Genomic DNA, 14969 nt, shown 5'->3' with positions numbered 1-14969 from the left:
GGAAAAGTTCTAAGACTTCCAGGAACTTACCTGGGGAAAGGTCTGAGACTTCCAGGAACTTATCTATGAAAAGGTCTGAGACTTCCGGGAACTGATCTATGTTGAAACCACAATGGGGTTTTACACCAATGTCAAACTTTGATTTAATTGATGCTGCTAAACAACTCAAAACAAAAAAATTCAGAGGTGTTTTTATGCAAAATCAATTACCACAACAACCAAACAGCGCTGAAACCGATATTATTAATCTCGATAACAGCACTGGACCTGGAACTCTGGGTATCATACACGATTGATCCTCGTGGGATTGTTTATTTTGACTCGTACGGTTTAGCTCTGCCACAGGAATTTATCAGATATGTCACGCCATACAACATGCCAATCTGGTACTCAATGCTACCAACACAATAATTAACCGATCTGCCAATATGCGGCCGTGAAGCAATTGCTGTGCTCGAGTCTATATTAAAATCATCATTACCGCCTCACAAAGCTGTGCACAATTATACAAATCAGCATTGGAAATCTACAATTTGAAAATGAAGAAAAGAATAAAGGTTGATATTTACGGAAGATCTCGTAGTGATATTAGTTTTAAAAAATCTAACATAGATTTATCAAAATATGTGACAAAAGATGATCTTAATGATGTCATGAGCCTGGCTGGATTTGACCGAGATGAGGTTATTGTTTTTCAGGACCGATATGGCAGGCTAAAACCCAGCAACATCAAATGGAATGACATAGTTTGACGAGTTCTCGGTGCTGTCATGGATAACATCCTTGTGTTTACTGACGGGGGTAGAATCAGAGACTCAAGTATATTGTTTACAACCATCAGAGATGAAATCGCTAATTGTTTGAAGAATACCAGTGACACAATGACAGGTGAACTCAGCATGAATGGAAATAAAATAGTAACCTTTGGAGACCCAACATCCGATGAAGATGCAGCAACAAAAAAATATGTGGACATTAACTACAGCACCGTAGATAAATTATCCACGTTACAGGCCGAGTATCATGTTCATATGAGTATGTTCACGAATCTTCGTAGAAATTTTAGAAAAACTTAAGAAATCGCAGATGTCTTCTTTGGTACTCCATTGACTGCTGACATGAAACTTTCTGATATCAAGACGAACATTGATACAACTAAGAAAACACTCAAAGACATTGTAAGTGGAATTCCTAATATCATTAACAAAATTAATCTGATTAAAATTCCTCACAAACAGATTACCAATAATGTATACACAGTGTCATCTGGATTCGCAACATGGTCACAGCAAAATAAAACTCTCAAACATTACCACAACAGTCACTGGTGTGTATAGACTGTGTGCAGTGCTGCAAAATTTGAGATATTTACAATGTATCCCTGGCGGCATTCAACCGATAAGTTTTCTGGGGTTGTGCCTGTTGTGTTAAATAGTGCAACCAAAGAAACATTTATACTGGAAGCAACTGATAAGAAATTAACCGCAACATCTTACTGGTGGTGTCTGGAATTTGTTGCTGAAACGTCTCAATTGGTTACTGCGTAAAATAATAATGTCATTGACAGAATCAAGAGTCCAAAAATTTAGATATGATCAAGTACATGAATGGCAATCAGCGTTAAAAACCATCATTGATAAGTACACCACGAAAGTAAAAAAATACAAGCGGCATGCAGTTGCCACTGATGTTGTAGTTTATTCAGTGTCCACATTAGTTGCATCCACCGGTCTAGTGTTATCAGCGCCGACTCCGATAACAGTAGCAGTAACAACAATATATGTTTCATCATCATCAGCAATTGCACGTGTTTTTAATATTATCGCATAAAAGATAACCACGTGCACGAGTACAGAATTAAATAACTATGTTGTGCGATTAAGTACAGTCACGGCCACGTACTCGAAATTATCGTCGCTGATATCATCCAGCCTCGACGACACAACGATATCAGATTCCGAATTTACCAACATGGTGAAGATATACAATGAAGTAATTGATTTAGAAAACCGCCATTTGAAAAATGAAAATTTAAATAATGACTGAACTACTTAAGCAGATAGCCGCGAACACAGCGCCGATAAAAACAACAATGATATCGACAAACTCAACAAACCCTGAATTTGGTATTAATTTTCCAACTACGATTTCAGTAAAAGAAATCGCTCTTGCACAGTTGCAAGTATACCACAGTTGGCCAAATATCAGATCAAAATCAGTTGGAAGATTACAACCAAATAATTCATTGGTGTTTGCAAATAAAAATAAACCCGATGGAACCCCTGACTGGACAGTTGTTGGGATACCAACCAGAAGTTACCAAAATCGAACAGATCAATGATGAATTTGCATGCAGAATAAAAAATATCACTGGCCAGGAATCCAAGATAAAAATAACAGTTCATGAACCAACATTATCATCTGCAATAGAGATAAACTCTCCCAATTACACCGTGGATATCTATCAATCATCGATCAGATCAGTGTTAGGATGGCCTGATGTTGCACCGCCGCCGCCACCACCTGAACCAGCGCGGTCTGATTTCAAAGTGGATAATGCTTCATATCCTGAGGACGAAAAAGCAGATTTTCTTAGAACCTACCTAAATTTCCTTGCTTTTGGAACATATTCCATAATACGAAAAGATAAGAATATTACTTTTGCCCACCTCCAATAATGAGATGATTTGGAACTCTCAACCTGTTGGCGGAGAACTTAATGAATGGAGGATTATAATATTCATCGAAGAGACTGTTAGAGATTCATATGAAAGAGCATTAAAAAGGTTACGCCAGTATTTTACAGAATACCTCATTGATATAAGATCAGATAACAAAGATATCATTGAACAGATAGAAGCACTAAATCAAATTATGGTCGATCTTAAATATATAAATCAAATTTGCTTACAAGCGATAATTAACTCAGAAAAAAACCTCAAGCAACAATTTCTTAACAAATACAAGATAACAGAAGCTGATCTGCCGCATTTTTAATTTCCCGTGTATAACCCAGATGAGTTAAAAAAAATCACTCAACGATATCATTGATGAGTTTTTCCCTAAAATACTCGCCGAGCAAAAAAAGAATAATACTACTGCCGTCAACTATTCTCCGACACAACAATGACCCACATGGGACAGGCCGTCGTGTATCTGCGGAAATTGTAAATATATCTTCGGTGATTGCGATCAACCTCATCTGTGATGTAATTGATGGAAGCTATCAGACAAACACAGAAATATCCACACAGGTACAGCAAGGATACATCTTATATACTTTTACCCGACAGTCTTACTACTACCATCACAAGATGCTTCATAATTCTGGATAGTGGGACTTTGAACAAATTCTTTTTGCTCCATTTGTACATAATATTATTTGTCTAAATTATAACTTATCTTCAAATCTGGCTATATAGTCTTCAGGAGATCTATAACCTTATCAATGACAGGTTTGTTATTTTTTTTAATCATATCATTTAAACTCTCTATATATCATTTACCACAACAACACGCACACAGCTGTGTTTTTCCTCTAACTCCAACACCACACTGCAAACACAGTTGTGGACCAAGACTCCCCCTCCTTACACTTTGCAAATGTTGACCGCAGAATTCATTTATGCAGGATTTATTATAAGGAATTGAAGACCCTACCATCAACCACCTGCATATATATAACAGTTTTTATTTAAATACTTGTCTGAGTTTGAGAGATTATCTACAATCAAGCCTTAGAAAACTTCCAGATTTGATCCTGACAGAAGAACCCTTGACTTGCGGAGACAAACTCTGACAGATCCAACTGTTAATCTGATTAATATTACCAGGGATGCTAAAAAAGAATTTCGTGATGATGGGGCATCTCACACCTGGTCGACATTCAAAATTGTACGCGATGACTCTGTCAAGGACGAAGTCATTGATGCTACAATGAACGATATGCGAGCAGAAAAGATAATTGATTATCTCAATGATCAGAAATATTTTTTCAGAATAAAGTTTATTGTACTAGCAGAAACAGATTCCGCTGAGTGGATTATCCATGACAAACGTGACTCTGTCCTTGCTAATGGAAAAACCATTGTGTTAAGTAAAGATTCCAAGCCAGGATTACTAACGGGTATTGCCAGACCATACTACAAACGAGTGTGTCCTATAACAGCGATTGTTATGGAATTTATCAGCTAAATGATAAACCCAACATTAATAATCTTGCACCAATGAGATTTTCCAAGCTGAATTGTGTAGCCGAGCGAGTAATCAAACATTTTACAAATGTGATGCGTGGAAATGGGTTAACGAATCTACGACGTTCGTGGATAAACAAATGGGCTGAATCTGTCAAGGATACCAGAGCCACAATAAATGATGTTGCCGAGTTATCAAGTAAATTAAATTTCCAATAATAGTAAAAACGTTAACCGGAGAGATTTTATATGAATCAAAGAATAAGGGGAAGGGGACACCAATTGAAATTATTGATCATAACGCACACGTGTGTACCAGCGCAGTCACAATATTTCCACGAGATTGAACTGTAAGATTTTACTCGGACTCTGATTTCAGCTAAATGATAAACCCAATGTCGATGATCTTGCACCAATGAAATTTTCAAAGTCAAGGCTGAATTGTGTAGCCAAACGAGTAATCAAACATTTTACAAATGTGATGCATGGAAAAGGGTTAACTGATTTAAGACGTAAAAAAATAAATGAGTGGGCTGAATAGGTTAAGGATACCGGAGCTACAATAAATGATGTCACTAGGTTAGAGAAAACACTCAAATTACCAATAATCGTAGCAACCATAACAGAAGAGATTTTACACGATTCAAAACATTATAAAAATGGGGGAGCTCCAATAAATATCGTTGATCATAATGCTCACGCGTGGACCAAAGCAGTCACAATATTTCCATGAGATCGATCTATAAGATTTTACCCCTCAGAGAACTCTGGGAGAAACATGTTTGATTTTATTCATGAAATAAGTAAAAATGATCCTGTGTTAGTATGGTTATTTAAAAGTTCGGATGATGAAAAATATGATCAATTTGTACAACCTAACGATGAAACATATTATAAAGAATCTCTTCATGAAACAATGAAAATCTTGTGCAGAAATTTTCAACAGAGAATACTGAGCAATTATTGTTACTGCCCACACTGCCAGAGAGAAAAATTCGTGGAAGCCAACACGATTTGAATTTCTCGAAGACGTGCAGCTTAGCTGCTGTGAATATGGACACGGCGGATTGTGGAATACCAAGTATAATTACAGTGCCATTATTTCCGTGGATATGGTAGTGTGTTATCCGGGAAGTTTTCTTGGATTGGGGGAGTGTTCTGGATATTTTAAAAGATTTGGACACCCCACAAATGAGATGACCAAAGTGGTGATTAATGGACCACTACCTGATTTTGATCTAACCGGATAGGCTCATATTGTATCATTCGAAATAGCTAAGGGTCTTCATCCAATCTGTTATGTTTGGTTTGGTAGACACTTTTCAGAAAAACGCTGGGCACCTATAGTGCTGTTATGATATATGCTTGACAGTAAAATATTAATATCATTGATTGTAAGTGAGGCAATTATATTATATCGAAAGCAGACCGAAGTTTGGTTACCATCACCTGATGATGATAGCGACGTAAAGGATCTTGGTAGAAGAATAATTGGCAAGATTACTCAAGGTGGAGCATATATCATAAATGACATTATGCACGATTAATTCTAGATGATGCTGAATATGATTTTATAATCACTGATGCAACCGTGAGAAATATATTTGTCAGTCAAGAAAACGCTTACTTGTCTGACGGAACACGGTTGGGTACAATTGTAAGTTATATCAGCGGCAAGTCACCTCAGTATACTCATTTAAGATCTCGATGCTCGCTTATGTTTCAATAAATATGCTATCGATGATAAATAGATTTCCTCGCACCGCAGTTAGAGTTGCCACAGATTCATTTTATATCAATAGCAAATATACATCATTGGTAACTCATTTTACAAACACTGATGCATCATGGGGTTCGTGGAGAATAAGACAAGAAATGTTATGTAATTATTCTGAATCCACAGATGTTATGATTAAAGATATTTATCGCAGCAATCAGATATCAGAATTATTGTCTGCGGCATCTGTGTATGATCCAGTATCCAGACACAAGACTATTTATCTAAATGGACCGGGGGGGGGGGGGTCTGGTAAGACAACTCAGGTGATCAAATTGTTTCGACAGAATTCAGATGATATGATTGTGCTAACACTACGCACAGACTCGCAAGAGAAATGAAACAACGAGAGTGCAATCATGTACTTATCACAGCTTTTTTCGATACAAGGGTGACACATGGACTCCTGACCGAATGGGAGAGAAATATATTCCAAAAATTATTATTTGGGATGAAATGTGCACCGTATCTAAAGAATTATTAAAAATGTTTCTCGATTAGTTGTTACTGAAAAATACAGCTGTGATAAAGCGCGCTGATCACTGTCAACCACCACCAATTGTCGAACCATCTCCACACGATTGGTTAAAGAATTCTGTAGATTATTACTCGGAGATAACTGATGATCACAGATCTCTTGATGCAGAATTAAACGAGTTCAAGAAATTAATCAGAGTACAACCGAATAAAATCCAGTGTGAAATGATGTGTAAAATAATTTCAGAAACTTCAATGAACGAATTTCTGCAAACGTTGACCCCGAACAATTTGATAGTGGCGAGTAGAAAGATAGTTTGTAATACACTTCAACAGCAGTTATTTGAAAAGCATAAAGAAAAATTCTCAGCATTACATGTACCATTGTGTTATAGACATGTGTATTATAGCTGATACATGACGACAGAATATCGACGTTAATATACCAGGACAGTCAAGGAAACAGAATCTCATATTAAATAACGTTGTCGCAGTTGATGTCAGTGTTGTTGAGGATGCGCTGAGTGCAGATAAATCCCCGTGGACATTAGGATACGCAATGACAATTCACTCATCTCAGGGGTTAACCATCTCTGATACTCGAGTTTGGATTGTAGATGATCATTTTGAATGGTCAAATTTGGTTTATTTGGCAGTGTCTCGAGTCAAAAAAATATCTCAGCTGCAGAGAATTGTCATGGATGCTACGGAAACCATCACTGATGTTACTGACAGCGATATGGTAAGAAAATAATTAGCCGGTTATAAACAAAGTGACCAAAAAAATAATAGAGAATTTGATATTGATGTTGAATTTGTCAACGCGCTGAAGCAGCAGCAGAATATCATTGTGCGAGTTGTAATTGTGTAATGTTGTGGCAGTACTCAAGTAATAATCCAAGACAATTTACCGTAGATAGAAAAGATAGTAGTTGTGGTCATAAACGTGAAAATGTGATGTTGACCTGTACCAAGTGTAATTGACATAACGGTGCTAGTTAAGTGATCGTGGTGGTAATTGCATGTCTTCTGGAATTACTTGTAATTGTTCATGTGTAAATCCACGTTGAGGAGCAGTTGAATCTAATCTTTAGATTGCAGGTCTACCCGTGGATCTTACCATGCTAGATATTTTGTGTGTGATTTTGTGTGTGGTAATACTCCAGATAGGATCAGTTGCTCTTTTTTTTACCACCTTCAAGTTCACCAGGTTCATATAAATATCTTACAGTAACAGTACCCAGCACTGGCTGCACTGAAAAATCACATCGTCGTACTGGTATATGTTTTGTTGTGATCGCGCTAATAGGTTTCATGTTGGTTGCTCGAGTAATTTCATTATTTAACACAGCTATCACACTTGGTAATCTTGCAACCCACTCGCGAGATCTTGTATCTTGAATGAGTTCCTTCACATATTGATATCCAAATAACCGCTCAGCAAGTGTTTGATTAAATTGTTAAATGATCGCCTGATCGCGGTGAATTGCAGTATGTCCTTGTCGTATTTTGACATTATGTTGCTTCATCAGCGATGATACTGTGCCCTGAAATTCTTTGCCAGGATCAACCTGTAACAGCTGTGGCCATCGTAGACCACCTTGTGGTCCAAATCCTTGATAAATTCGTTTAAACGCAGAAGCTACTTCAGCAGCTGTCTTTGTTGATAACGGCAATGGCTCTGCTTCTTTATATCTACTTGCAACATCAACGACAGTTAACGCGCATTTGTATGTTACTCAACGTCTAGTATCATGTGGTAAAAACAAAATATCAGCCTGATGAACTTCATTAGGGATGCTGACATCAAAATGCGCATACTGAATTGTTTTAGGTGGTGGTAGTTAAATTTGCCACATTGCCTGTCGGGCTAACCATTTTTCAGCAGTAGAATGTTCAAAATCTGCTGCTTCAGCGAGTTTACTAATCGCTGCTCTACATTTCCAGTATCCTCTTGGGAATAATAAATCGACTCCATTATTTCATTAATCGGTTGATTAATTACCGTTTCCCAATACATGCTTACCCTTCATTGCAGATCTCACCAACCAATTAGCTAATGATTCTTTGAAAGATTTATTTTTTATGGAATTTAGTGCGTGAATTAATTTCACATCTGTGATGTGCATGTGCTGTAGATCTTTACTTTTATAAGCTACATCATGAGCACGCTTTATCAATAGCATTTATTGGATACTCACCTGATTTTGGTTGGTCTTGGTTATCAAGTCTGATATCAAGTTGAGTTCCAGGGCCACAGTAATTATATCCTGGGAAGTGTTTTTCTCCTGGGTACTTAGCCCACTGAGTTCCTGGTAGTTTGGCTAACCGGGCGGCAATATCACCTCCTCCTTTTTTTAAATATTGTTTGGATCAGAAATAAACTTAAATTTCTTTGTACCACATTGTTCACACTTACCTGTAACTGCTGATCTGTTATTTTATGTTGTAATAGTTGTCAGTGTACTTGTGGGAGTACGCGCCCTGCATTTCACACAATATAAATCCATATTATTTATTATATTTCTATAACATGGAGGTCACTGACTTTCGGCGGGAAGAAAACGAGAACCGGTTAAACATCATGCTGTGTTACCAAATTCTGTTCGAATGATTATCATAGGTCCATCTGGAAGCTATAAAACGCAACTGTTACTTAATTTAATAATGAAGTGGATGACCTGGGACAAGTTGTATTTGATAGCTCCGTCGGTTGATGACCAGCGGTGTTACAAAGTGCTAAAAAATTTTAACGAAAGCGCGAGGATGATAAACGATGAGGATGTTATTGAATTTATTACTGACATTAATGAAGCGCCAAGTATTGATGATATTGATGGGTTTATAAACAATTTAGTTGTGTACGATGATGTGATGCTGGACCAACAGTCCAATCCATCTAGAATATTTTCCCCGAGGCAGGCATAAAAACACAGACGTGATTTATGTAACCCAGCGATATACACAATCCCTAAAGTGATCAGGGATAATTGTAATATTCTTGCTGTGTTCAATAGAGTTGACACGCATACACTGCAAAATATTCATCGGACTTGGTGCAGCGGAGATATGGACATAATTAAGTTTAGAAATTTATTTAGTCAGGCTCGGTCAACCCCGCATGGTTTCATAACGATAAACTTGCATGACCCACGGTCACGATACCGAGTTGTCTTAATACAATTTTTAATTAATAGCAGCAGAGAGGGCGAAGTCTCATACTTGGCACTCAGTCACCACAATCCCTTTTTTTCTTTACGATTTTCCATTCAAACTCTTTTTTTTGCGATTTCCAGGAAGGCTTATTTTTGCAAATAGAGAGTGAGTCAATCAGAGGTTGTTCGCCCTCTCTACTGCTATTTGTGCATGCAGGGCTCGACTTACAGCACAGATCACTCGTTTTTAATAATTATGCTGTAATTTAAATAATAATAAGTTATTATTTACCAATATATAGATCAACTCCATCATTTCACTAAATACTTTCTAGTTTGTCTGGTTTGCATGTCCATTGTTTGGTTATGAAAGCCAAAACAGGTTGGCTAGTGTAGCACAAGTGCTGTAATACTCATCATGGCAATACAGATGATACAGATGACACAACATTGTCAGACATCCAAAATACAAAGCATGAACTCAAAATTTCTTTACAGAATGCCCTAAACAAACTGGAAAACTGGTGCACATGCAATGGCATGGTGGTCAATACTGGTAAAACTAAAATATTACTTATCTCAACATGGCAAAAAAGGATAAATCTTGATAGAGATGAACTATGTTGACATGGAAGGATTAAATTTGCAAATGGTCTGTCATGATAGACTACTTAGTGTTTTGGTAGATAATAACCTATCATGGACTGAACATAGCAAACATATCAGTAAAAAAAAAGTCTATTCAAGTTTATGGCTTCTCAGTAGGATAATACATTTTCTCCCTAAAAGGCACAGAAAACTATTTTATAACAGTTACATATAACCCAATTTAGACTACTGTAACACAGTATGGGGTAATTCAAATGATAAAAACATAGCAAAGTTGGCACATCTTCAAAAAAGAACATTTGGTCTAATATCAATCCAGAAAGAATTTAAGCAAGGAAAATTTAGCTGGTAATTACAAATATTACCTATTAAAGACCAAATCTATTTGAGAAAAGCCAAATTAATGTACAGGATATCCAATAATAGTGCTCCTGAATATTTACAATCACTATTCCAGTATAGGCAACCTGGTAATACTCCCCACCTGTGATCTATGTCTACCAACAGTATAAAATTCCCAAAGCAAATAAGGAATTATTTTTAAAAGTTTCTAATACTCTGGAACTTTGCTCTGGAATAGTATTCCAGTTGAGATTAGAAATGCCCCCTCTATTTCCTTCTTCCAAACCCAATATATCCAGTGGCTTCAGAGATGCAGCTAAAATAAATAAATTCCTTTGTATGAGTGCCTCAAGGTAGCTTAGTTCTTAGTTAATTGTGTTACCCTCTTTAAATAAGGTCATTATTATTATTATTATTATTATTATTATTATACCCCAAAACTTGCTATCACAAACAATTTATTCGTTTACATGATTATGAAATGAAATGATGAGTTAATGAAGGGCTTGAAAATGTTATGCAGAATTTGTGTACATTTGGTTGATTTTTTGTATTTTTTTTTTAACTTTTAAAACATCCATCCATCCAACCAACCAAACCATGGTTCACAAGTTCTTTCATTTACACAAACATACTATACACATAAAAACATTGGGGGATTATAAAAAAATATAATTAAGACAAAAAAAATGACATAATGAAAGTCTTCATATTTTGAAAGCAATTATACACCATAAGGGAAGATTAAAATGGCATGCAAAAACATGGAACCATCAAGTTCTCTCCATATGATTCTTTTATGTTGTAAATTTTTGTTTCAGAGATAGCGTAAATTTTTCGTTTCAGAGATACAGTATACTGACCTTTTTATGCTATCAATGATTCTTCCAGTGGTGCCACCCAGGACCAGATCAGTTAAAATGTTTGGGATGGGGGGGGGGAGGTCCTAACTTTCCTCAAAATGGAACCAAAGCAAAAGTCTATGTGTCTATTTACTCAGAGTGTGTAAAATACCCAAGAAAATTGCATGTGTGTGTACGTTTTTGGGGGGTTTTTTTTGGGGGGGGGTTTGGGTGGGTTGAGGGTAGTGCGATAAATCAACCCTCCAAATTTGTGTTAACACTTACAGTATAGAAAATATCAATATTGAAATCAATATCACGAGGGAGGGGCTGTTTTATCGGCCTAGGTTGCGGGTATTGCTGTTTTCCGCCGGGGGAGGGGGGGTCATATACCCTGGAAACTCCACCCCCACCCCGAATTTGGCCCTGCCACCAATAACGTCAGAAGAAAAAAAAAATAACGCGTTGGTCTATCAGTGACACAAGAAACTGACCAAAAAATTCCTAATCTCAAAAATGACAAACTAGTTCATTAAACAACTTTAAAATATTTCCCGCAAGTAAGATTGGCAGTTTTGGTTGTTTTGTTTATTATTTTACTGTTGCATCGACTAACAAGAATGGTTTGTCATACTTTCCAAATGGGAGGGTGTAATACAGAATTTTGTGTGGTTCTTCGTAGGTTTGTTCGTCTGCTAGCATTTTTCTTTTCCTCGAGGTTGTCGGATTCTGTGATAATTGTTTTGACCCATATGTTGTAAAGTTACTGTTTGCGAACCATTCTATGACGTAATTGTCGCCATAGTTGTTTACGACGGCTTCAAAATGGCGACTAATTAAAGCACCTGCATTTTCATTTTTTTTTAAATCTGTGAAGGTAAACATTCTTCACGTACGGATGAATATATGTATTTAAAATTATATACTCACGGTTAACACAAGTGACTTCTTATTAAAAACAGAATCTATTTTACCGTATTTAGGACAGATATTTATGTCGAGAAAACTTTTTTGGTGACTGTCAACCCATATAGGCTCGTATCATTGCCTATACTTTATCTATACATACTACATGTATATCATACAACAAGTTTTCATGTTTTTTATATGTAAATTGTAACCAATAATACGAGCCTTTGTGCCGAGCTTTAACAGCGCAGCCAGCACAGTAAAGATATCCTACTGAAATGAAACTTAAAGTCACTACAGTATTCTCTGTTCGTCATAAAATACAAACACTTGTCTTGTTTTTTTCCTATTTCTTTCCTTTTTTTGTTGAAGTAAGTGTGAAAACCTCATTAAATCTCATTAATTTCAGCACATGCATCTTAGCATTAAGTGATAAATATGAGACCTATATCTATATTAATAATATTATAATCATCATTCAAAAAGTTTTGTTCTTCAGAAGTAATAAATTTGCTAATGGATAATTTTAAACAAGCTTGCACTGGCAACAATACCTTAGCACATTTTACTGGCTGTAAGCAGATCAACCCCACCTTCTGGATACCGTATTATTTGCCCTGCCCAAAACTTTTCATTAGTATTTTTTCATGCTAAAATATGTAATTTTGAAAATGGATATCCCTCCCCCCATTTTAGTACCAGTGCTTTACAATCGTTTATTTTGCAATTAATATTTTTTTTTTCTTCTTCAATACCTTTCAAATATTATAATTAGTTTTATCTTTGAGTGAACTTTTAACAAACTTATGGACTGAGTTAACAAACCTTGCACGAGGTTGTCTTCATTGGACTTTATTTGTTACAGATTTATTTTAATTTTCTTCAGAAAATCCTGCTGGTCAGGATCTAGAATATATACAGACAGAATAATGGCAACTCAAGAGAAAGTAAGAAAGAGGAAGGCAAGGAAACAGCCTGTTGTTGAAAAGCAAGGTAACTGATGATCATATATATTAGTTGTGATTTTAATAGTTTTATTTGTTTTCTTTGAAAATGTATATACAGTGAAACCCTGCTATAACACAATGGTCAAGATTTACAGAGTGCCATTATACTGTGAAGCATATGTGCAAACTGCAAAAAGTCATTTCAAGTCAAAATGATTCATGTGTAATACCTTAGGCTCTACACATGGGGGCGGGGACGAGGTATAGAAGCAGGTGCAAAGCTTGTGCTTTAATGACCAGTTACAATTTTAGATCAATGCATATTGAATGGGAAATGGTGAAAACATATTGATTGCATATATAATATTTTATTTTAAGCAGAGACTCATACATTGTTATATACATGTATAGCACATCATAACACATAGCGTATTTATCAATGCTTGGGTCTCTGACACATTTTATTATCATTCTAAAGGTTTTAATAACAATTTTTTTAAAATTTTGACAAGCTTGTTTGATAACTATACATGTGGGGCACAATCTAGATTTAAAGAGGTCTGAGCATCAGGCTTTTCAGGTTTGTTTTGGTACTGCAGAGTAGTTAAAGTATCTATCATTACCAGCCAATCTCATTAAATCCATTCATAACAGTTATTCCATAATAATTCCATCGAAAATAGTTTCAAAGATGTATATGTGTTGGCCATTTCACCATAGACATTGATGTATCTAAATCCAATGTCGAAATTAATCTAACAGTAATGTAACAAAGATAAAGAACAATCTATAGTTCTATCTATATGTGTTCATGTGTGTATTTCAAGGTCATTCGGCAGTGTCCATACAAATTTCCAACAGCTAGAATTTTCTCTGCTAGATTCCATACAAATATGAATTTAATATTGCCAATAATTCTTTTAATTGCAACATGAATAACTGTTAATAATCAAATGAAGTAATATTTTTGGGAATTGATAATGTGATTCACTGGTTGGTTGATTGCATGATAATTATCAACATGGCTAGCCACATGTGCTTGATAGCCCAATAATTTGAACATTCTTATGCCATGAGATGGGCATTTATAATTAGCAATAATTATAATTAGGTAGGTAGATCACTAGTAACTGTTAAAACTTCAGGTGAGAAACCTTTTCCTACCACTACATTATTTGGTGCTTGGTTGTTTATGCCATTTGACTGAGCAACCATCTGTTGACTATTGTTTACCCAGAACTGAGGAACAGTTATACACAAGATGCAATGAAGAAAGGCACAAATAATGGCTTTATTGTTGATGGTTGAATAGTAATTACATTAACTATAAATTTTTTTAAAGAGCTCACAACTATATAAAGTAAATTAAGATCAAAGTTCAGCAATTTACACAGCTGAAATGAAAATTCACAATACAACTTTTTTAATATTTTTTTAATTTATATAAACAAAGATGCAGTGAAAAGACATTGTTTCTTTAAGAATATAGATTGTCTTGCCAAATTATTATTTCTTGTTTATCTTGGCACTAGTACTTTGCAATACTTTAAGAAATTGGTGAAATTATTGTGAAATTTTGGGAGCAACACCACTATTATGTTATAGCCAAATTCATATTATAATGAAGCATGTTATAATGGGGATTCACTGTAATTAACAGTAGTTCCAATATAAAGGAAAAAAGTTGTAATATACAAAAATACTGTGTGCTTTATAGC

The 14969-nt window shown here is 35.6% G+C and overlaps 2 protein-coding genes across 5 annotated transcripts in view; one reads left to right on the top strand and one right to left on the bottom strand.

Annotated features, from left to right (window-relative positions):
* Positions 1-12114, bottom strand: part of LOC149801845 (uncharacterized) — a 30829-nt gene extending 18715 nt beyond the window's left edge. Inside the window, exon 1 of one of the 2 annotated variants that reach the window (XM_089956218.1) lies at positions 12030-12114. In XM_089956218.1, coding sequence (XP_089812344.1) covers positions 12030-12097 — 68 coding nt within the window. In that variant the 5' untranslated portion in view covers positions 12098-12114. The remainder of the gene's footprint in view (positions 1-12029) is intronic. The other variant, XM_089956219.1, reaches the window with a different exon arrangement.
* Positions 12115-12205: 91 nt separating this feature from the next.
* Positions 12206-14969, top strand: part of LOC149801844 (uncharacterized) — a 115753-nt gene continuing 112989 nt past the window's right edge. For all 3 annotated transcript variants that reach the window (XM_089956214.1, XM_089956215.1, XM_089956213.1), the window contains exons 1-2: positions 12206-12272; positions 13191-13297. In XM_089956214.1, coding sequence (XP_089812340.1) covers positions 13234-13297 — 64 coding nt within the window. In that variant the 5' untranslated portion in view covers positions 12206-12272; positions 13191-13233. The remainder of the gene's footprint in view (positions 12273-13190; positions 13298-14969) is intronic.

This window comes from Sinohyriopsis cumingii, chromosome 4 (assembly GCF_028554795.1).
Source record: "Sinohyriopsis cumingii isolate HCF-2022 chromosome 4, ASM2855479v2, whole genome shotgun sequence".
NCBI classification, from domain to species: Eukaryota; Metazoa; Mollusca; class Bivalvia; order Unionida; family Unionidae; genus Sinohyriopsis; species Sinohyriopsis cumingii.
This window is presented reverse-complemented; position numbering and strand designations above follow the sequence as displayed.